The sequence below is a fragment of the Aethalodelphis obliquidens genome, unplaced genomic scaffold, assembly GCF_003676395.1.
Source record: "Aethalodelphis obliquidens isolate GAN/ISIS:26980383/991018 unplaced genomic scaffold, ASM367639v1 scaffold3, whole genome shotgun sequence".
NCBI lineage: Eukaryota > Metazoa > Chordata > Mammalia > Artiodactyla > Delphinidae > Aethalodelphis > Aethalodelphis obliquidens.
In genome coordinates this window covers 9,488,166-9,510,430 of record NW_020837947.1, presented here as the reverse complement: position 1 = coordinate 9,510,430, position 22,265 = coordinate 9,488,166, and the positions used below count along the sequence as shown (strand labels likewise).

The window sequence follows — 22,265 nt, the reverse complement described above, 5'->3', positions numbered from 1 at the left end:
ACAACCCATCTTTAGGAGAGGTAGAAAGGACATCTTTTAAAAATTATTGATGAAACCTATGAATTCATAACTTTTTCAAAGCAGCAACATCCATAATTCCATCAACATCTCAGTTTATGAAACGTAGGGAGCCGAAGCCATCTCAACCCCTTTACAAATGTTTTATGCCTCTTTCCAAACTCTGTTTTAAAAGTAACATTTTTGTTCTTTACAAAGTAATATATGTTGATTGCAGAAACTTTGAAAAGCATAAAAAGAAAAATAGATTTTTTTTTTTTTTTTTTTGGTGGCTGCGTTGGGTCTTCGTTGCTGTGCGCGGGCTTTCTCTAGTTGTGGCGAGCAGGGGCTACTCTTCGTTGCGGTGCGCGGGCTTCTCATTGCGGTGGCTTCTCTTGTTGCAGAACACGGGCTCTAGGCGCGCGGGCTTCAATAGTTGTGGCTCGTGGGCTCAATAGTTGTGGCTTGCGGGCTCTACAGCACAGGCTCAGTAGTTGTGGCACACAGGCTTAGTTGCTCTGCGGCATGTGGGATCTTCCTGGACCAGGGCTCGAATCCGTGTCACCTGCATTGGCAGGCGGATTCTTAACCACTGCGGCACCAGAGAAGTCTGAAAAATAGATTTTAATTTATTGAATGTATTTCATTAATCCTACCAATCAGGTATATCCATGGCTAAGATTTGATGATCCTTCTAGTATTGTTTCTCTGCGTATTATAGTTTTACACAAACGTGGGCTCACATTGTGCATTACTATTTTGAAACAGATTTTTTTCTCCCTCTTAATATGGTACAAACCATTTGACCCCATCTATAACAGGTGTATGGTAGTCCGTTATATGATCCTTTGTCATAATTCTTTTAACCAATGCCCTCTATTGACATTTAAGTTGTTCTCAGTTTTTAATAATAAAAAACAGTGTTGCAATCAACATGCATGAAAATTTCCTTAGGTCAAATGCCTAAGAGTGCTGGGTCAAAGGATATGTATGCTGTTAAGGTTTTGAGATATATAGCCAAACTGTTCCTCAAAAGGTGGTATTAATTTATATTCTCACCAAAAGTACATGAGATGCCTATTCTCCCTACTCTCACCAATGCTAAATGTTATCATTTAAAACTAACCTTTGACTTCATTTGTTTGAAACTGGGGGAAGCAAATCACAAACTTCTTAAATATATTTACTGACATATTTCCTTCTATGTGCGTGTTGCCTGTTCATCTTTTTTGCCCATTTTCTTATTGCAGTATGTCTTTTTCCTAATCACTTGTAAGAGCTCTTTAAAGATATTACCCTTTGTTATATATGACACAAATATGTTTCTACTTTATTGTTTGCATTTTATGGAATTTTTTGACATACAGGTTTAAAAATTTTACCTATTCAGAACTATCCATCTTTTCTTTATGTATGCTGCCTTGTCATATATTTAGAAAAGGATTCCTCAACCCCTAAATCTTAAGTTTATGTATATTTTTCTAGTTCTTGTACCTTTTTATTTTTTACATTTAAATCTTTGGTATAAGATTTGAGGTATGGCTCCAACTTTAGATTTTTTCCCCCTAAAAGATTAACTGTTTATCCTAATTCCATTTATTGGATAATCCAAGCTTCCCCTACTGATTTGAAATTCCATATTTATCAAATACGGAATCATAGAATTTGCATTTATTTGGGATTGTTCTATTTTGTTTCAATGTTTCATTTTTTCCCCCCCAGGACAATTATTTCCCCTCATTATTTTACTTTTGCAAATATTGTCACCTGTGTATTCTTCCAGATGAAGCATAGAATCATTTTTTTCCACGTTGTCAAAATTTCCCCAAATCATATTGGGACTTTGATTAGCGGTGTAATAGATACATAAAGTCATCTAGGAAGAACTGATGTGTTTAAAATACAGGATCTTCCGCTCTAGGATAGAGAATGTCTCTCCATGTTTTTCAAAATCTCCTTAAATTCTCTATATTGTTTTATAGTTGTCTTCATATGAGACCTACCTACCTTTTTTTTTGTTAATTCCTAGAATTTTGTGATTATTTTTTCTGTTGTAAATGGGATTTTACCCCCTTATAGTTTCCAAATGGTTACTGCCAATATATATTTTAAAACTTCTGAAATTTATAGACAGATAGATAGATTTATAATAGCCAACTTACTCAAGATTCTCATTCATTTTAACCAGTCTATGTTGACTAAAGAGAGAAAAGTATAGGATCATAATAGATGGGCATTTTTTTTCATTATAGTGTAGTTATAAATAGTATCCACTTGTTCTGCACTGGCATCCTTAATTTTCTTTTCCTCAGTGCTAAAGATAAAATCTTACAACATCTTACACAGAATGAGCTATAAGCCAGTCCTTGCATTCAGGGCCCGGCTACTGCCCTCGTATTAATGCCACTCAAATTTCAATAAAAGCCCATCAGATTTTCCTGGTGATGAAGGTGAAGTGCCGCCCTGCCCTCGCATGATTTCTAGTGCCCCGTTTTTACCTTTGTTCTCGTCTCCTTGTCTTACAATGTTGCAAACACTGACAACCCAAATTGATCTCTATCCTTGTACAATACGTAGTAGCTTCTGACACTGCAGGAACTGTGCCCCGTGGAGCAGAAACACACACAAATGTGTCTCGCTCTGGCCTTCAGTAGAAGAATTGATTTCCATTTATGCAGCACAGCAGTTTTGTGTGTGTGTGTTCAGAGAACTCGGACCAAATTTGAGGGAAATTAAAACTTTGCAAGGACAAAGCCACCTTTATTTTGTTTATGTTTAAGGACAAGGCTTTGGCATTCATGTGGAAAAAAAACATCGTGGCAAAAAATAAGGTAGCCATTAATTTTCATTTTTCTTTGAGCATGTTTCGGATTAACTCAGTTAAACTAAAAAGGTCATAGCTACTAAGCACTCTCTTTTTCTTCTGCCTTTAATTGCATTAATGAATTATATATATATATATGCAGATAGATAGATGATAGATAGATAGATAGATAGATAGATAGATAGATTTTGCCCTATAGGATCTGGACAGGCCTCCCCAAAAAGAAGTTTTGATAATTATCAACATCATAGCATTTGACAGTTCAAGGTGTTTCCATGAACTACAATGCCCTTGAACTACAGGTAAATTATCATATTTTAAATGTGGAGAAACTGAGGCCTATTTTCTCCACTGGATCAAAAAAACATCACTCTCTTCGTCAGTGCCGTTCGATGTTCCTTTTTTCTGGAATGTAGGCTTGCAGAATTATTTTATTTTTGTTTGTTTTGTCTGCACCACATGGCACGTGGGATCTTAATTTCCTGACCAGGGATCAAACCTGTGTCCCCTGCGTTGGAAGCATGGAGTCTTAACCACTGGACCACCAGGGAAGTCCCCAGAATTATTTTGAAGAATATTGGATTTCTAGTCATGGAATTATTTTTGCAACAGTATGAAGGTTGATGTTTACCACTCCGTAGTCACAGTTAAAATTCATCCTCGTAGCCATCTCCTTAACTGTAGGAGAACACACAAAGGAGGATGAAATCTCCCCTTTAATGAAACTTAATTTAATTGTCCTTTCTTACCTGAACTTGGCTTCCACTCCAGACCGTAGCTATTGTCTGTCATGGTATTTTTCTCTCTGTGCCACCTGGAACCACAGCACAAATAGGTTGAGAATCACTGCCCTAGGTGATCTTGATCATCAGCCAAGTTTAAGATCTATTATTAAAAATGATTTGTTTTGGGCTTCCCTGGTGGCGCAGTGGTTGAGAGTCTGCCTGCCGATGCAGGGGACGCGGGTTCGTGCCCCGGTCCAGGAAGATCCCACACGCCGCGGAGCGGCTGGGCCCGTGAGCCATGGCCGCTGAGCCTGCGCGTCTGGAGCCTGTGCTCCGCAACGGGAGAGGCCACAACAGTGAGAGGGCTGCGTACCGCAAAAAAAAAAAAAAAAAAGATCCTTATTTTTAAGGAGCTGGCTCATGCACTGGTGGGGGTGGCAAGTTTGAAATTTGTTGGGTAAGCTGGAAAGTCAGGCAAGAGTTGATGTTGCAGTCTTGAGTCCCAGTTACTCAGGGCAGCAGACTGGACACCCAGGCGGGGTTTCTTAGATTGCAGTCTGGAGGAGAATTTCTTCTACTTCGGGGAACCTCAGTCTTTGTTTTAAGGCGTGCAACAGATTGGCTGAGGCCCTCTCATGTTAAGGAGGGTCATCTGCTTTACTCAAAGTCTGCTGATTTCAATGCTAATCTCACCTAAACATACCTTCGAAGCGACAGCTAGACTGGTGTTTGACTAACATCTGGGCACAGAGCTTAGCCAAGTTGACATGAAACTAATGATCAAGCTTCCTTTTGCACTTAGACTGAAGGCCAACCTCCCAAACCTGACTCCAGGGCTCTGAGCGCTCTAGCCCCTGCCCTCCTCCTCCCTGCCTGTCTCCCGTTCACTCTGTATCCTGGTCACACTGGCCTCCCGTCGGTCCTGGATGTGCCAGCTGCCTGCCGTCCCGAGAGCAGTACACAAGTTGCTCCCTCTGCCTGAGATGCCCTGCTTCCCACTCCTGGCGTGCGTGCACACTCACACACACACAAGCAGGAGCTCCCACGCACGTTGCCTAGGGAAGCCCTACTCAGTCGTCCTTCAGATTCAGAAGAGGCAGCCTCCCCTGCTCTCTGACTCGCAACAACACTGTGCGTCATGATGACGTAGTTGTACTATTATTTCACTCGTGTCTGTCTCCGCCACTAGACTGTAAATCGTTGAAGGCAGGGGCCAGGTCTCCTCGAAGGTCTGTGTTGCCCACCAGGGTGCCTCCAACTCTCATAGGTGTTGAGAGAGTGAACGAACGATTTGGAATAGTACCTGGGCCTTGAATGTGGTCTGTCGTCCAGTCCTCGTAGTTTGTGTCCCAGATGCCTCAGAGCATCAGTGAAATGAACCTTATGAAAATTTCAGATTCGTTGGATCCAACAGCTGTCCTCCAGCACATGCAATCCATATAGTCATGAAGGCTTGGGTATAAAGCAAACCACACTTTCCCTGTGACTTCTATCCTAATGCAGAGGTGCTTTATCTTCGTTCCGGCTAAATGCCTATTAGTAGAGTTTCCTCCCGTTCTGGCAGGTGTGCCGTCAGCTGGTGAATGGTCTGTGAAACACCAGTGCACCAGGGAATGACACTGTTCTGCATCCTTCTGATAAAGGAAAAGATCTTAATCTACATCTTTTGTAAATTGGGATTTTTTTTCCCTTTGCCTTTGAAAAAAGCAGAGTTCCATTACTTTATATGGTGAATTTCAGCAGTTGTTAAAGTTCATCAATTTTGTCCCTGAATTTGGGGCAGGATAAAATCGGGGGCGGACAAATGAGTCTCTCAGAATGTTAGCACTCTGTGATTCCTCCCAAGAAAAGGTGACTTGTGTGTTGGAGAGTGGCTCTGGAATGTGCATACGTTAACGAACAACTTACCTGAGACTCTGACAAGCCCAGGATTTCTCTTTGAGTGAGAAACTTAGTGAGCGGGCAGTTTTGCGTCCCTGAACTTGCACGGAACAGCTGCCCCTCCCCTCTCCCCAGCTCTCCTAATTCTTTGCCCATAGGCTGACTGTGAGGTTAATACTGGACGGAGATTCTGTGACTGTTTCTGCCCCTGTCCTAACAACTCCAGCAATTTGGAGGGGGCGAGGTGGAGAGACTTTGTGAAGAAGAAGGTCACTTCAACCTTTTAAGTTTTCTTTCAAAACGTTAGTGTATAAAAATGTCCTTGAAAAATACTGACTCATGTAAGCTTGCAGAACTGTTAAGAGGTTTTCCTCCCCCAATTCTAGTGTTCTTCATCCGTTAGCTATTGCAGGCTCTGATTATTCTTTTTCAGCAGCTGTATTTGAAACCACAAAGGGCAGCCCTAAGAAGCAGAGACACCATTGTTGCCAACAACAAAAGCCAAAACCCAAACCACAGAGTAATTGAGGATTAGGATGGGAACACCACCTTCTGGGCCCCGGGAAGCAGGCCACGGGCGCTTGTCACCCTCGGGGATGAGAAGCCTTTCACGACCGGCCATTGGTGCCAGTCTGAATGTCGAAGAGGCATTTCTTTTGTCCTCAGGTGTGGGTGTGAAGCCTTGGGTTTCAAGACTCCATTGTTCCCATCTGCCCTGGATGCGAGCATTCCAGAAAGCCTTTGGTCTGGGGCGACTGTTGAACGTATTTTATGAAAGAAACGACAATTTGGGGGTACCTTGAGGTAGGCAGCTACCCATATTGCCTGGCCCTCCCAGGTGGCACTGACTAGCTTTGCGAGATGGGCCTTTGGACCAGCAAAGGCTGCAAAGAGGACACGTAAAGAGGAGCTTCAGAAGGACCTTGCGAGAGGTGTTCCTGGGGAAGGGCGAGTCACCGGGCTGTGCGACTCTGACCGGTGGGCGTGGAGAAGCAGGGACACCGGTCCTGCGCTTCCCAGCATCATTCCTCCCTACCTGCCAGAACTGGCCTCCGGTGGGCGTGGAGAAGCAGGGACACCGGTCCTGCACTTCCCAGCATCATTCCTCCCTACCTGCTAGAACTGGCCTCCAGTGGGCGTGGAGAAGCAGGGACACCGGTCCTGCGCTTCCCAGCGTCATTCCTCCCTACCTGCCAGAACTGGCCTTCCATTCAGCAAGCAGTTCCTGGGGACCTACTGTGTGTAGGCCCTCTGCAGGACAGGGGAAACATGAAAGCACTAGGGCGTGGTCCCTGCCCTGGCGCCGCGGCGTTTGGGGGAAGACACGGAGATAAATCCTCGTGGGCACCACGCCAGCAGAGGACCCAGGTTGTCCCTTGGGCCTGTGAACCCCACCAGCAGAGGACAAGTCTGTTTAGTTCCTGTTACATCGCAGCTGCCAGCACAGGGCTGGCACCTACGAGCCCAGCACAGATCTATTGACTAGATACATGCACGAGCTAGGTGCAGCGAGAGCCCAAGAGAGGAAGGAAGTGACACAGCTTTCAAGGCATTTCCATAGGAGAAGCTTGAACCGGACCTTCTAGGTTGAGTATCTGGAGGGCAGGGAGGCCCGGGCGGAGAAGAGATGCCTGGAAGCGTGAACAGCGATGCCTGCTCCGGGGCCGCAAGGAGGCCACTGCCTCGGGCTCGGGCCGGGTAAGATTGCGCGGCCGGGCACACAGACGACCTGGGGCACCGCACCAGAGGCCAGGGTTTCTCCTTCGCCAGACTTGCACTTAGGAAGCAGGCTCTGAAGGCCAGGAGGAGAGCAGACCAGGTGTGTCAGGGGACCCAGGGCTCATCAAACAGCCCGGCAGGACCCCTTGCTGACCACTCCCCACGCGACATCTCTGTTCATTTCTGGGTCCTCCACCGCCTCCGGTGCAGTATTTTGCATAAAGTAAATAATGCATAAATACCGGTTGATTTTTTTTTTCCCTTAGTTCTGTGGTCCTTCAGTCCCTTCAGGGCCTAGGTGGGCCCTGATTCCAGGTCCTCTGATTCTTCCATTCTTTTACATAAAGAGCTCTCCAAATATTCAGTCAAAAAGTTTTTGGTTTGGGTTTAATTCTTAAGCTTCAGGGTACCATGTCTGTTGAATTCCAGCTTCAGCTCAAATTTTTATCAATGATTTCATCTTTCAAAAATGTACTTTAGAACTATAAGATCACTAGAGTTGGTCTTAAGGAGTGCGGGTAAATACTTTTTAAAGTCATTGTTACTCAGAACTAGGCTTTTTTTAGGAGTCGCTCTAGTGGATAAGTTTGTCATTCCTGCTTCTTAAAATATTTTTCTTGACAAGTCATTTCTTAAACTTTTCTGGTTAAAGTAACACAACTATTATTGATTGGGTTATTGTTCTTTTTAAACCTCTATCTGACTTTCTAGTTTTCCTACGCATGTTTTCAAGAGCTAAATAGATACAGGGGGTGTCACAGCTGACATAAGGCTAGCGAGGCACCGAGTCATAATTAATTTAGGCCCCGGCGGCATCCAGTTGGCACTGGAAGAGCTGCGACCTTATCTCTGATGTGTTCAAAGCCAGTTATTTTTACCCTGATGCTTCCGGAAGTGCGCAGCCACTCCGTCTCTTTGTTTTCTTATCACACAATCAGTTGAGATGCTGCCCTCTTTCCAGTGTACGTGCTTTGGAAGCTGGCCCCTCTCCAGATGCCTGCTGAACTTAGCACTGTTTAACAGGGCAGCCTTGGGGTGCCAGGCAGGTGGGGGACATGCCAAGAGAGGGTGTCCTGCTTGGCCAGAGTCCTTGGGATGGTGCCACAGCTGTTTAATTACTCAGGTGGAATGACTGTCCTCAGCGGGGATGTAAAGCAGAAGGGCTGCTCGTTACTCGCCGTGTCCCCGCTCCGTACTGCCTTCTCTCCCTCAGGTGTTCCTGAACTCTGACCTCTCCTTCTACAACCTCCTTGTGGAACTTTAATTTTCCATGAAGAGTAAATGGCTTGGAACCACTCAAAATGTTTGCCCTACCGATGGGGTTGGTATCTTCACACATATCAAAGCCTTAGGCTGAAGGGCTACGGGCAGATTTCAGGCCTCAGAGAGCCTCTTAAAGCACATTGGGGGGCTTCCCTGGTGGCGCAGTGGTTGAGAGTCCGCCTGCCGATGCAGGGGACGCGGGTTCATGCCCCGGTCCGGGAGGATCCCACGTGCTGCGGAGCGGCTGGGCCCGTGAGCCATGGCCGCTGAGCCTGCGCGTCCGGAGCCTGTGCTCCGCAACGGGAGAGGCCACAACAGTGAGAGGCCCGCATACCGCAAAAAAAAAAAAAAAAGAACATTGGAGTAAAGGGGGCATTCCCTGAAATCATGACTCGTGAGCTGTGAATTCTGTGAGTGAGCGCAGTCCTGGGGGGACAGAGGCTGCAGCTCTGCAGATTCCATCGGCTGTCCCTGATCACCAGGTTCTCCACGTGAAAATGCTTGGGTGGCTGGCTGTGATTTGTGAAGCGGCCCCTTCCTGTGTGCAGAGTTTCTCCAGGTTGCTGTGTTCTCTAAGTTTAGCTCTGTCATACCTGTGAGCGTGCCTGGGCACACAACAACGAGAACGTGAGAGGAAGAGGTGCATGTGACGTGTGATGGGCAGCGTTTACACGCGTCCGGGAGCAGCGTTCTCAAACCTTAAGGTGCACTACGTCCCCTGGAGTGGAGGGGGCTGGTGGTCTCAGTAGATGCAGATTCCGATTCGGGAGCTCTGGGGCGGGACTGAGAGAGAACGTGCTTCTCTGACAAGCTCTCGGGTGCTGCCTGGACCGCAGGGACAAGGCCCTGATTCCCATACCTGGGGAGCTTTTAAGACCTCTGATGCCGGGCTGCACCCCACCAATGAAATCAGAATATCTGAGAGCAGGACAGTAGCATCCGTAGTTTTGAAACTCTCCATGTACTTCTCGCCCAGGTTGAGTTCGTGGCTGGGAGGGGGTGGGGAGAGCTGAGTGGAGGATGGGACTCATTCCTATCTCTTTGGAAATTTACCGAAAGAATGTTGCAGCTGTTGCCATCTGATAGTGTATGAATTAAAACGAATTCAATGTTACCAGCGCTGTTTTAAAAGAACACCATGAAGTTTCCCAAGAGTTCTTCCAGCCGCCAGGCTCTGCTGCACCTGTGTTTATCAGCCGCAGAGTCCCAGCTGAAGCCCTCACAGATATTCTTGCTGTTCCCCATTTACCCGTGGCCTTCTGTTCCTGTGGCGCAGCTTGTGACCTCGATTCTTTGTGGCTGTGAGGGGTCTAGATGAGAAGAAAATGTTTGATCTTCCTGTAGAGCAGGGGTCCTCAACCCTACAGCACATTAGAATCACCCTGGGCGATTCTGATTTATCGGGTCTGGGGCAGGGTCCCTGCAGTAGGGGAGTTTGAAAACCTCCCTGGGTGATTCTAATGTGAACTCAGGGATGAGAGCCAGGTTATAAGATAAAATGAAACTTGAACAAAAAAAAATACATATTTGTATTTTCTTCAACATTAAAAAAAACTGGTTCTAAAAAATAAAAATGCTGTTCAGACAATAAAATATAGAAATTGTTTTTTTTAAATAGACATGTAATGATTTATTTAGATATATGTTTAAATCTGTATACCCCACCCCCCAACCCAATATCTGGTATTTTTGAGGAGGCCGAGGTGCAAAGTGGGGAGATTCTTGAGCCGGCGTCGGAGAAGCGAAATGTTCCTGATGTAAATATCACGCACTGTATTAATTAGGACAGCGCTAGCTGGCGTAGGATCCCCGTGCATGTGTGCACAGTCATTTAGGGGGCCACAGTGTATGTCTCCAGGGTGGCCTGCGGAAGGGGGGAGACAGTGGGTGGGGTTCAGGGGAGGCTCCCACCGGCTGGGCGGGGCCACGTGTACTTGCACCCCATTGGGCAGAACTCAGTCACGTGGCCACTGCAGCGTGTGTGGAATTGTCAGCGCAGCCCCAAGCCCTCGAGGAGCACGAAGGTTGCGGGACGGCCAGCCTTCGGTGTCCTACCGCATTTGTGTGTCTAGGGGTCAGGTGCCTCCCAGCAAGGCGCTGGCTGTGGGCCCTGCACTTGGAAATGCAGATTCCAGGCCTACTAGGTGCGGGAGCCTGCAGAGCTTAAGTGCTATGTTAAGCCCCTGTGCTCTTGTCTTCTTTTCTCCACAGATATCGCAAACGGCACCAGTTCAGGGGGGTACCGCCCACCTCCCAGAACCAAGGAAGTCATCATCAATGGCCAGACTGTGAAACTTAAATATTGTTTCACCTGCAAGATTTTCCGGCCCCCTCGTGCCTCTCATTGTAGCCTTTGCGATAACTGCGTAGGTGAGTAGAACCAGAAATTGCCTCTGTCCCACCTCTAATGTTTGTGCTAAAATGTCTGTAGCTGATGGAGTAGAGATTTCCTGTGCATAGACCTGTGTGAAAGAGAGTCAGCATGTGTGTCTCTTTAATCCTTCAGAACTAAACAGCTCGATAATAGTTAATATTTCAACCGTATTGCCTCCTGCCCCTGATCCCGTTCACCAAGCCTAGCGTTGCCAAATCTTTTTTCTTTTTACATCCTGCAACACCACGAGGACAGCAGAACGTCCTAGGCCTTCTCCTCCCGGGTACACAAGACCAGAGGGGGCGTTCTTTGTGCCCTGGAGCTGCCGGTCGGCAGACACTTGAAATAAAACCATTTCACCCCTAGATCCTCCATTGCCCAAGGAGCTGGCTGCAGGCATAGCCAGACTCTCCCAGCTCCTCAGAGGAGCACTGTGCTTGGGTAGCCGGAGGCATCTGAAGCCCAAGGAGAGGAAAAGGGGAGAGGCCGAGAGACTTCTGGGCCTACAGTTAGGATCGTAACAGGCTAGGAAACAGGCAGAGGGAACAGCGTGGAGCACAGAGGGCCTCAAATGTAAGACTTGGCCCTACTGTTAGGCTGCCACCACCCCAGCGCAGGATTTTTACAGCTGACGTGGGTGCCAGCCCCTTGGAATTACTTGGGCAGCACTTCCTGTCACTTCAGACTGAGCGCTACTACCCACACCCGCAGACCATCTTCCCCCCTGGGATGGAGCTTCTCAGAGATGAGTTTGGCAAGGAGCTGGTGGAAGCCCCAAGTGACAGGAAGGGTGGTGAGAAGTGGACTGAGGCTTTGCCACACGGGGGGAGACCCCCAGTTCTTCAGTCCCATAGCCTGCCTCTGAAAGAAATAACCCGGGATTTTCCCCGGGCGAATAGACGTGGAAATCCTGTTAACCTCACACCTGAAAGGATAGAATGCCTCAGAACAAACCTTGTTTCCCTTAGTAACACATTATCAATTACCAACCCTTTTCGAGCCTATTAGAATTTGTAGTCTCAATTCTTCAGAAAAAAAAAAGTTATATAATGTTTTCTGCTGTGCAAAGCCATTTTCCTTTTATTTGTCTGAAATTTACTTTATCCTCACTTTAATAATCTACAGTTTGGTAGAAAGCCCATGTTTTCCCTCTCAGGCCTTTTTTTTGGTTTTATTCACTTGGAAAAATTACTTTTAGCCTTTGCCTCCGTAGCAAAACAGCATGGAATTTTGTTGTCTTTCCCAAGTAGTAAGAACCAGTTAAGAGCCTGGAATCTGGTACCCAGTGGCCTGGGTACGAATTCTAGCTTCATGACTTAGACAAGCAGCCTCAACTCTCTATGCCTTGGTTTTCTCATCTCTACAATGGTGTCAATAGGAGTGCCTACCTCATGGGATGGTTAACAGTAAATGAGTTAACACATGCAGAGCACTTAGACCGGTGCCTGGCTTTGGGCAAATGCTCTGTGATTGTTAGCTGCTCTTCTGTTATTACTACTGCTCCCTTGACATTTTTGATTGGCTTTCTCTGGCCAATTTCTTGATCTACTGTATCCCTTTACAGGTATGGTGACCAAACCTATACCTGGTCCTCTATGTGAGGACACACACACCAGGGTTTCTACAAGGACACATGACAGCCTTTGTGTGATACCCTTCCTGATGACTTCAGCCCCAGTGGCCATCCCATGCCCTTCTCGAGCATACTTTTAAGCCAGAGCAGCACCGTGGCCTAAATGTCTTCAGGGGAATAATCTGTAGGGATTCAGAGGACCCTTTCTTGGGTTGTAATTTTGATATTATATGATGAAATATTATATGATGGAATATATATATATATTTCGTTCACCTAAAATCTTTTGCATGTCTTCTCCTGGAGGTCTAATGACTTGTTCCAGTTGGCATTTATAGGAAGGGAGTTGTTTCCTACAAACCTGAAGAGTTTACGGGGCATCTCCTTCTCTTTATCATTTATAAAAATGTTTACCCATTACTAGACACCTGACTGTCAGTTGGTCTCAATCTTCTGTCTTCTGTCTCTAGGCTAGATTCCTAATCATGATAAAACATTCCTGTCTATCTCATAGTGTTTTAAAATTCTCTTCGGATCATACTGTAAAACACTTTCTGAAAGTTCATCTAATTCCCTCATGTGTCCCCTCCATCACCCATAGGTAAACATAGGTTTACATGTTCCTTAAAGAACCCTGATGAATTAGATGTAAAATCATCTTACCAGAATTATATATGTAGTTAATGGTGTACTTCTCCTATAGTATAACTGTATAAGATAGTACCCTTTCTTATAGAAACTACCAGCTGAGAAGATAAGAGCCATCAGTCTGTAATACCCAGGAGCCCTTCTGATAGGTTCTGAGCAACCTTTCTGACAAATCCAAGTCACATGCTAATCCAGAACTCCACGAGCAAGCATGGGGAGATGCAGAACAGCAAAGGGAAAGGAGAGGAAGCGGGGAGGTTGGGGTGGGCTCAGAGGAGGAGACTGGATGAAGAGCTCATTGACAACAGCTGCCTCCAAGCATCATTTGACGGCCCTAGCGCTGGAGGTTGGCAAACCCTGATCAGGGCCCCACTGTGTGGAGGACAGGTGAGATAAATAGCATACAGTTGATGTAAAATAAAGCTACTCACTGCACTCGGGGAACAACGACACAACATTGTTTGTGTTTTGGTTTTTGGTTTTCCAGTTCATTAGACTACATTTGGGCCTTTGGTGTGACCCATTAACTGACCAACGGATTGGACCTTGTGCATTTGGGAAAAGAGAGTGGAAAGCAAATGTCTCCAACTGAGAAGTATAATTGCAGAGTTTGCCACTATTTTATTTTTAGATAGAAAGCTTTTATTGAAAGAATTCTACTTTTTGCAGCCACGGGAAAAAAAGAATACAGTGATGTGCTGAAAGCCAGGGTCTACACATGTGGCTTCCCTTCCCTTGTAATGAATGGGTTTGGCTTGGTCCTTCCTAGGCACACAAATAAGTGTCACTTTGCACTGGGAGGGGGGAGAGGAAAATGCAGCTTCCCAGGCAGTTCAGAAGCATATTTTTCTTTGTTAAATAAGTTTGAAATGAGAGCAGAATGGTAGGGGCTGCGTAATTGGAGTTGAAGACTAAGGGAAAAGCTTTCTTGGGGAGCAAACTCTGTTGCTAACATAGAACAGGTTAGCAAAGCCAGGTGGTTGGGACATGGCTGTAGGGACAGACAGACCCAGAACTGAATCCTGGTACTGTCCTTGGATAATGTTGGAACCTGGGCAGGTTATCTGACCACCCCCACAGGGTTTCCACATCTGTAAAATGGGGTGATCCTAGTACTGCCTCACAGGTTTCTATTAAGGATGAAGTGAGATAGTGCCAAGCAAGCCCAGACCTGGCGCACCGAGGGCTCACAGAGGGCTCGCCAGTGGTGTTGTCGTGCGTAACAGGAGGAGAGCTGCCGAGCTGCCCCCGGGGAACCGCGTAGAGCAAACGTCGTCTTCACAGAATGATGGGAGTCCCCTTGTTTTCCTGTAATCTGGGAGGCTTTGGGTGATCTGCAGCTGCAGGAATGAATATATCCTCTCTCTCTCTTTGTCTCTTTGTCTTTTTTTTTAATCTCTGTTTCTCTCTCATTGTCTCTCTGTGTTGCCATCAGATCGCTTCTGCACATTGAAACAGAGTATTGGGGGTTGTTTGTTCTTCCAGGCAATTTTTTTTTTTTTTACATCTTTATTGGAGTATAATTGGTTTACAATGGTGTGTTAGTTTCTGCTTTATAACAAAGTGAATCCGTTATACATATGTTCCCATATCTCTTCCCTCTTGTGTCTCCCTCCCTCCCACCCTCCCTATCCCACCCCTCCAGGTGGTCACAAAGCACAGAGCTGATCTCCCTGTGCTATGCGGCTGCTTCCCACTAGCTATCTACCTTACGTTTGGTAGTGTATATATGTCCATGCCTCTCTCTCGCTTTGTCACAGCTTACCCTTCCCCCTCCCCGTATCCTCAAGTCCATTCTCTAGTAGGCCTGTGTTTCCAGGCAATTTTTGACGTTATAAAATATTTTTACACAACTGACAGCTGGGGCCAAGGAGCCACCTCTGCTCGCTCAGACCCTTAGGATCCCTCGGGTCATTAAAGGAAGAGTAACAGAAGGAGCTGGAAAGCAAAACATACCCTTGTGAGGTCTTCTCAGACTCACTAAGTATGTTCCAGCCCCAGCTGAGCCCCTTCCACATCGCCCCAACCAGGGTGGACCCTTTCAGGGAAGTCTGTCCTTTGGGGGGCTCTGGCCCAGTGCCAGACAGCCAGCAGCTTTCCCTGGCATTGGGTATTTTTAACACAACCGAAACCCGTAATAAAATGTGATTTACTTGAAAGTAATTTATGCATGCACTGTGAACTAAACTAAGTTTGCTAAACACTAAAAGGAGCACTGAAAGCGTTTGCAAGCCTGCTCTACGGGAGTCTGTCTGACTTGGACCAGCCCAGAGGCAGCAGCACCTGGGTCCCAGACCTGCTGCCTGGTCCATCTCTGCTTCCACCATGCCATGTCTGGAGGTGCTGTGAGGACAGAGAAGGTGGTGCACGAAGCCCTCGAGCTGTGTCAGCCGCTGCAGAGCTCTCGGGGGCACCAGCCTCCTCCCTCATCGGGGGCGGGAGGGGGGGTGCCCTGGCCCCATTTTCACCTGTCCCCTTCTGTCATTTCTGATGTGGATGGCGCAAAGAACCTCCAGACACCCTCTGCAGGGACTCAGTGCCCACTTACTCTTGTTTTGGGGAGAGCTTCACGGTCGTCTTCAAAAGCTCGCTCTCCCTCTCCTGGGCACTGTACTACGCTCTCCCTTCCAGCCCACAGTGTCTCCCCCTCCCCGCCCCCACCCATCCAGCTGCTTCTTCTGAGATATTGGTTTCTGAGCTGAGACTGCAGATGTCTTGTCTGTTGCGTACCCTCTGCTGAGCCCAGTTACTGCTTCACAGTTGTACTCAATATTAAGAGGTCTGAAGTATCTGAGATTTAGAATCACAGCTGCCTTCTGGTGTGGGGTAGCACACTGGCATTTCTTTTAAACGATTTGGGTATGGTGAGAAGGGTATTAGTTTTACATAGGGAAGCATATCATTTGAAGGGAATGGAGCAAGCTGGCATTTATAGCCTCCCAGGGACCCCAAAAAACGAGGGATTTACTGTGCCCCTCCTAGTTTCCAGTATCCTTGCTTTTTACTGACATTTAATGAGCACCTATGTGTCAGGCACTGTGCTAGCATCTAGATGCATCAAAATAAAATACAGTCCCCAAGAATGATTCTTAAGAACAGACCAAAGAGAATTCAAGGCCAGAAAACATTGTATTTATCATATTACATGGATCAAAAGAAGAGTAATTTTATGTTAGTAAAGAGTACATTTAAAAATTCAGTCATCAACATATAGGCATCAAATAACATGGCATCAAAATGCATAAAGTAAAAATTGTTAGAAAACGCACGGATAATTTGGTATAACATAATGCTAGTGAGAAACAATAATATACCTCTGGTTTTGTTGGCTCAGGTAAACAAAATAAAAGTAAGAAAATAAAAGATAATGAATATATAATTAATAAATATATGCTGAACTTTGTTTCTGCAAAGTATACTTACCTTTTTGAACTGATTGTGGAACACTAGCAAAATTAATCCTACTAGCTGCACAGAAATTCCTAACTTCCTAAAAGCAGATATTACACAGACTGTGTCACCTAATGACATAACAATGAAACTAGAAATCAATCGCAAAAATATAAATACACAAGCCTAACCAATTATAATGTTTTTTAAGAACCTTTTCATCAACTCTTGGGTGGCAGGGACTTCAAAATTGCACTTGTGGAATAGTTAGAAAATGACAATAAGAACAATGCAAAATAAAACTTCATGCCAGTCAGAATTCTAAATTCTAACCGCACAAAAGAGTTAACCTAGGCAGAAAAGGAGTTATCTGGAAAACTATCAGGTAGCTCATAGAAAGGAAGGAGGAGGCTGCAGAGCCAGGCTCGGCAGCCTGGAAGAGCCGGGGGAGGCTCCTGCAGTGGGATGTCCCAGGAGGCGCGAGCGCCACAGCAAGATGTTTGTGACACCACCCCTGAGTTCTGACTCTGCGGCTACCATCAGCTCGGAACTGTGACTCTGTCTGCAAGGACCATGGGCTCTGGATTCAGAGATCTGCGGGGTGGGAGCCCCTGGGCCTGTTTCATTTCCACACCCAAGCAGCCAGCGAGACGCGCCGGGGGAGGTAGCTGCCCCACTTTCAGCTTCTGTAACAGGGGTGGAGGGCGGGGCCTACCTCCCACCTATTTTGGGATTCTCCACAAACAGGAAGCTTACTTGGATGGTGGACGGCCAATGAAATTAGAAGTTTTCAGAAGTCTAGTACAAAAAACAAAACCGAATTTAGAAGCAACTAGAGGAACAGAGCAGCCATCTCAAGAAGATAGAAGAAAGAAGAGCAAAATAAACTTTAGAAAAACAGGAAGAAAACCATTAGTAACCTAGAAAACAGAAAGATAAATATGATACCAGATCTAATTCTTTGGCAAGTAAGCAACAAAAAGATAAACTTCTGGTGAGACCAAAGGAGAGAAAATAACAAAGTGGAAATAACAGATTCAAGTGAGACATTCTCTCCACAAACTTCTGTATAAATTTAATGCAGTTTGAGGCAGGAGACAAGATTAAAAATGTACAGTTTGACTACCAATACCATTTTGGGAAAGTTATTGGATTTTTGGAAACTGTTTACTGTTCATGTGCGGGCTGCCCCTAAGCTTTCCGTGGTGGCGCACAGGCTGGGTTCTTCTGCTCCTGAGGGCTTCCAGCCCCTTTGTGTTAATCTTTGCTTTAGTTTTTTTCTTAGTGTCTGGAGTTTTATCCTTTTTGGTTTAAGCAACAGGTCCTGTAACTAAAAAATATATCAAACAACCTAATTAATGCTTTTGGATTCAAGACGTTGATCATGTTTCCACCCTCTCCCATTCACTGACCTCTCTGGAGAGTTTCTGTTTGCCTTAGACCAGCAGTAATTGTGTCTCCACCTCCGACTTGAAATGAATAAATACAGACGTGGGATCTTTTAGCTGAAAACAAACTGGGAGGTTTTTCTTTCCACAGATAATCTATTGTAGTGCACCAAGGGTTTAATGAAACTTGCAAAATGACAGATAACTTCAAGGCATATTACTGTCATTGTCATGTAACTCACACTGTGCAAGATTGTGGAGAGAGCCGGAATTCATTTCACGTCTGTGCGGAAGACTGTTCATAAAAGGTTTTATTCATTGATATGAAGAAACTCAGAGCCAAATGTAGCAGCCTCTAAACAATGTAAAGACTTTGGGGCGTGTATTTTTGGCACTAACTTATTCCCGGTTTTCTTAAAAGCAACTCAAGTCCTTTTCATAAAGTGATGGGAGTTTTAATTAAGTCTCTCGTTATCAATGATTCGTTGTTATTAGATCAAGTGACAGATGGCAGAATTCCAAGTAACCTTCCTGACTCATTTGACATAAAATGTCATTCTTTCCTGGAAGACTTTCATCTTCTCTTATGTCAAATTGAAACCTTTCCTGGTTGTCAGTACGTTCTTTTTTCTGTCTCTTCCTACCAGTTCACATTTCCTGGATTTCACTATTGGTTCCCGTCTCCTGGGAGCCAATAGTTCTTCTGTTGGTTCTTCTGTAACCTCTTCTTGGCCATCCCCCAGCTCTTCTCTTGGCCTCCCTTATCCTCCATGGATTCTTCATGCTGTAGCTGGAGACACCCTTTTGTTTCAGCCAGATAAGCTGGTCCCTTCTCTTTCTCAACATGTCCTCCCCACAATTTGAGCCCCTGTGTTCTGCCACCAAGAGTTTCTTCCAAAAAAATTAAAATCAAGAAAGTCTAGAGGTGCTTTTGAGGCAATAACCAAAATAAAATAAAATTCTACAAAGTCTCTCAACTTTCAGAAGAATTTCCTTCATAACATGTTTGTCATAGGTGTAAGTACGTGTAAGTAGATGTAAATTCCTCAAGATGGAGTACCCAGGCCTGGGAGTCTGCATTGTAGCAAAGTAAAAGGAGGTGGGGGTTATGCATGGTCAAGGTTGAGAGCCATGGGAACAGACTTTCTGTGACCCTCTCCAGGATCCATCACTGAGGTCAAGCCATCTGGGGGTGTTGGGGATTGCTCATCTCTCGTGGAAAGCAGCGGCCAGCAGTGAGGCCTCCTATGGGAGGTGGCCACTTGCAGAAGAGCACTACTATGGTGATTTGCATTCTTAAAAAATTAATATTAGTAAAAAAGCTACCATCTTTGGAGCCTGTTAGAAGCCATGCATTGCAAGTATCATTTTACAAATGGAAGTTCATCAGTATTAGTACTTCTTCTGTAACTCACCTTAGGGCCATAGTCCCTCTGGGTGTCTGAGGTGGACATTGACATGGCCTGACAACACGGGTGAAGTCCACCAAGCTGAGTGGCTGGGCCAGGGCCCAGCGGGGGGGAGTTGAGAGTCAAGAGGAGGAATCAGGCCATATCTGTAGAAAGCTCTGTAAAGCAGGCGTTCACCACTCATCCAAAAGTATTTCTTCATTGGCTGGTATATGCAAGTAGAATGCAAAGAAGTGTTAAGATGGGCTTCCCGCCTTTGACAAGTTTTCTGCCGACTCATGAAAAGTGAACTAACATCATAAAGAAATATTTTAGGGAGTTCCCTGGTGGCCTAGTGGTTAGGATTCCAGGCTTTCACTGCCGTGGCCCAGTTTCAATCCCTGGTCGGGGAACTGAGCTCCCACAAGCCACACGGCACAGCCAAAAAAAGAGAAAAGAAAAAAAAAACTGTTTGACCAGGTTGTAGCACTCAGGATATCTAGTCTGATCTTAGGAGGGTCATCTTAGACCAATTCCCATGAAGAGGAGAAATGGGAGGAAAGGCTGGAAAAATTCATTAGCAGTCACGCTGAAGCCCTTGGGTGCCTGTCGAGAAAGAGGAACTAGACTCAGCCACTAGTGCATCATGCTCGAGCAGGAACCTGAGATGGTCTGATCTCACACATCAGTGTAAAGTGAATTGGTGAGATGTCTTAGTTAGCTCTTGGCCAGTGAAGCAGTATGACAGACACCCTCCAGAATCTCAGTGGCTTTGAACAAACAGCCTTTCTTTTCCTCATGGGCCTGTGGGTCTCCTGGGGCAGCTCTGGGTTTGGCTCCAGGCATTGCTCAGGTTCAGGCTTCTCAGATTTGATTCTGGGACCCCGGCGGAAGGGACAGCAACTGCCAGGCATGTTCTCCTCACTGGGGCCGGTGGGGGGCGGTCACTGGACCACATGATGGGGGCCAAAATATGCAGTGTCTCTTACAGCCTCTGCTTACGGCACATCTGCTTAGACTCCATGAGCCAATCAAGGCACATGACCGTGACCAGGACCTGTCAGTGGGGCAGGGAAGGATACTGCCCCAGTTGTGCGTCTCATTCATCTTTTTAAAGCAGATGGCGCCTTAGAGAAGATGCCCAACAATCAGTTGTTTACTTGAGTTGCCAAGAATTGAAATTGGGCTCCAGCAACGGATTTGGGAACTAGGGAGGGCTAAGGATGCAACATACTTTACCAGCCCCAGAGTTTCTTCTTCCAAGATATTTGTGGCTGTATCAGCCCATCCAGCTGTTCTCTGTTGGGTGTTAAACAATAGATGTTTCCCCAAATTCCACCCACTATTTGTAGGAGTTGGGCAGAACTGAGCTGTTAAAGGTTGGAAACTTGAATAGTGAAAAATAACCTGTATGCTTTAGTTTTGAAAGCTTAATACACATTTGGACATTGTTTTTAAAAAGCTATAAAAATAATTCGGTTTGTTGGAACAGATTAAATTTTATCTTATTTTTAAAAGGTTGAGAAGTATTTTAAATAAAGGACTAATGGAAATTGGAATAAAGGAAGAAGATTCACTTATATAAGAACCTAGTACCTATGAAAATGTAATTATTGTCTTTTTTGATAAAAGAAGTGAAATGGATACATAGAAACGCTTTATACTAAAATAACTTTCATTTTATGAAGCCATCATATATTTGCATATGGCTTCTGACTTTTGGAGGTAGTTCTGTGTATGTTATCTCATTTGCTGCTCACAACCAGCCTGGGCATTAGTCGAGGTAGAGAGTATCACCCCCATGTGCTACGGAACTCAAATTCAGAGAGGGCAGGAACTGTCCATGGTCACACAGCAAGACTCTAGCAGCTGGAAGCAGAAGGCAGCCTCCTAACCACTGTGTGAAAGTTCATAAACCACAGACTTAGAGCAGAGAGAAACCCAGCTGGGCCTGAAAGTCAGCAGCAGGTGGACGAGGAAGACCTAAACACATGAGACAATGTAATAATTTCTCCTCCAGCCTGGGAGAAATGCTCATCAGCCACCAGTTCGTGTCCGCCATGCGTGAGGCTCTGTGCCGGCCCGGGCCGGGGTGCAGCATGCAGAGAGAGCAGGAAGCTGAATCACACACGGTCACCAGCCTTTAAAGTCTTATAAAAGCTGCAGGGAGGGTGGGGAAGGCAAGTGTCTGGCACGACCTGGTCGGGCCCAAGCAAAGTCATAAGTAAGCTCAACTTGCTAGTTATTCCCCAGGATTATCAGGTTAACACGGCAAGATAGATGTATAAGTACTTTAAATTTTAAAACATCTCTCATAGGTGTATATGAAGATTATATTCCCCTCCTGAAATTATACTGCCTGAGCATCCTAGTGTTTGTATAACAGAGGCTCTCTGTACCTTGGATCAGGCCTTCTCCTCCCCAGCATTCCTGTTAGGCTTTAAGATCCCAGGGGAGAGTTTAATGGATCAGCAGGTGCCGGAAAGCTGATGGGACACCGCAACTTGAGTGGAAGCAGTGAGCCCCAAACCTGAGGAAAGTCACTGACCACATGGCCTGGACAGAGCAGGTTCCCCAAAAGGCCCAGAGCAAGAAATGAGATGCCACGAGGACACACAGCAGGACTGTGGCCCTACTGCCGAAGTGCAGCCTACTCCCTGGGCCTGACTCCCTCCAACCACAGGCCTGACCAGGCGCTGAGACCCTTGCTTCTCAGCGTTGCTTAGTGCAGGGATTCCTGCCCTGGGCACCATCGATGGGGTTCAGGGGGTCCAAGAGCTTGGATGGAAAACTCTGACATCTTTAACCTCACTAACCTCTAAATGAAATTTAATATTTCGTTCAATTATGAACACAGGCAACAAACCACATTAGTTGCATTCGTCACCACTGGAAACCACAGACATTTTCATATGACATTACAGACATTGAAAATAGAGCATTTACATTTGCTATTTCAAAACCACAGTAGTTGATAAACTGTAGCTCTTATTATTTGGCATATGAATAAATAAGCTTGTATCCTACTGTGTCACAACTTTGAAACTAGTTTAAACTATTTTGAAGATGACATTTATTACGGATTTCAACATTAA

At 45.6% G+C, this 22,265-nt stretch overlaps 1 protein-coding gene across 2 annotated transcripts in view; it reads left to right on the top strand.

Annotated features, from left to right (window-relative positions):
• The window catches only part of ZDHHC14 (zDHHC palmitoyltransferase 14), a 274,178-nt gene that overhangs the window by 194,330 nt on the left and 57,583 nt on the right, over positions 1-22,265 (top strand). For both annotated transcript variants that reach the window (XM_027082560.1, XM_027082569.1), the window contains exon 3: positions 10,621-10,779. In XM_027082560.1, the coding sequence (XP_026938361.1) occupies positions 10,621-10,779 (159 nt within the window). The remainder of the gene's footprint in view (positions 1-10,620; positions 10,780-22,265) is intronic.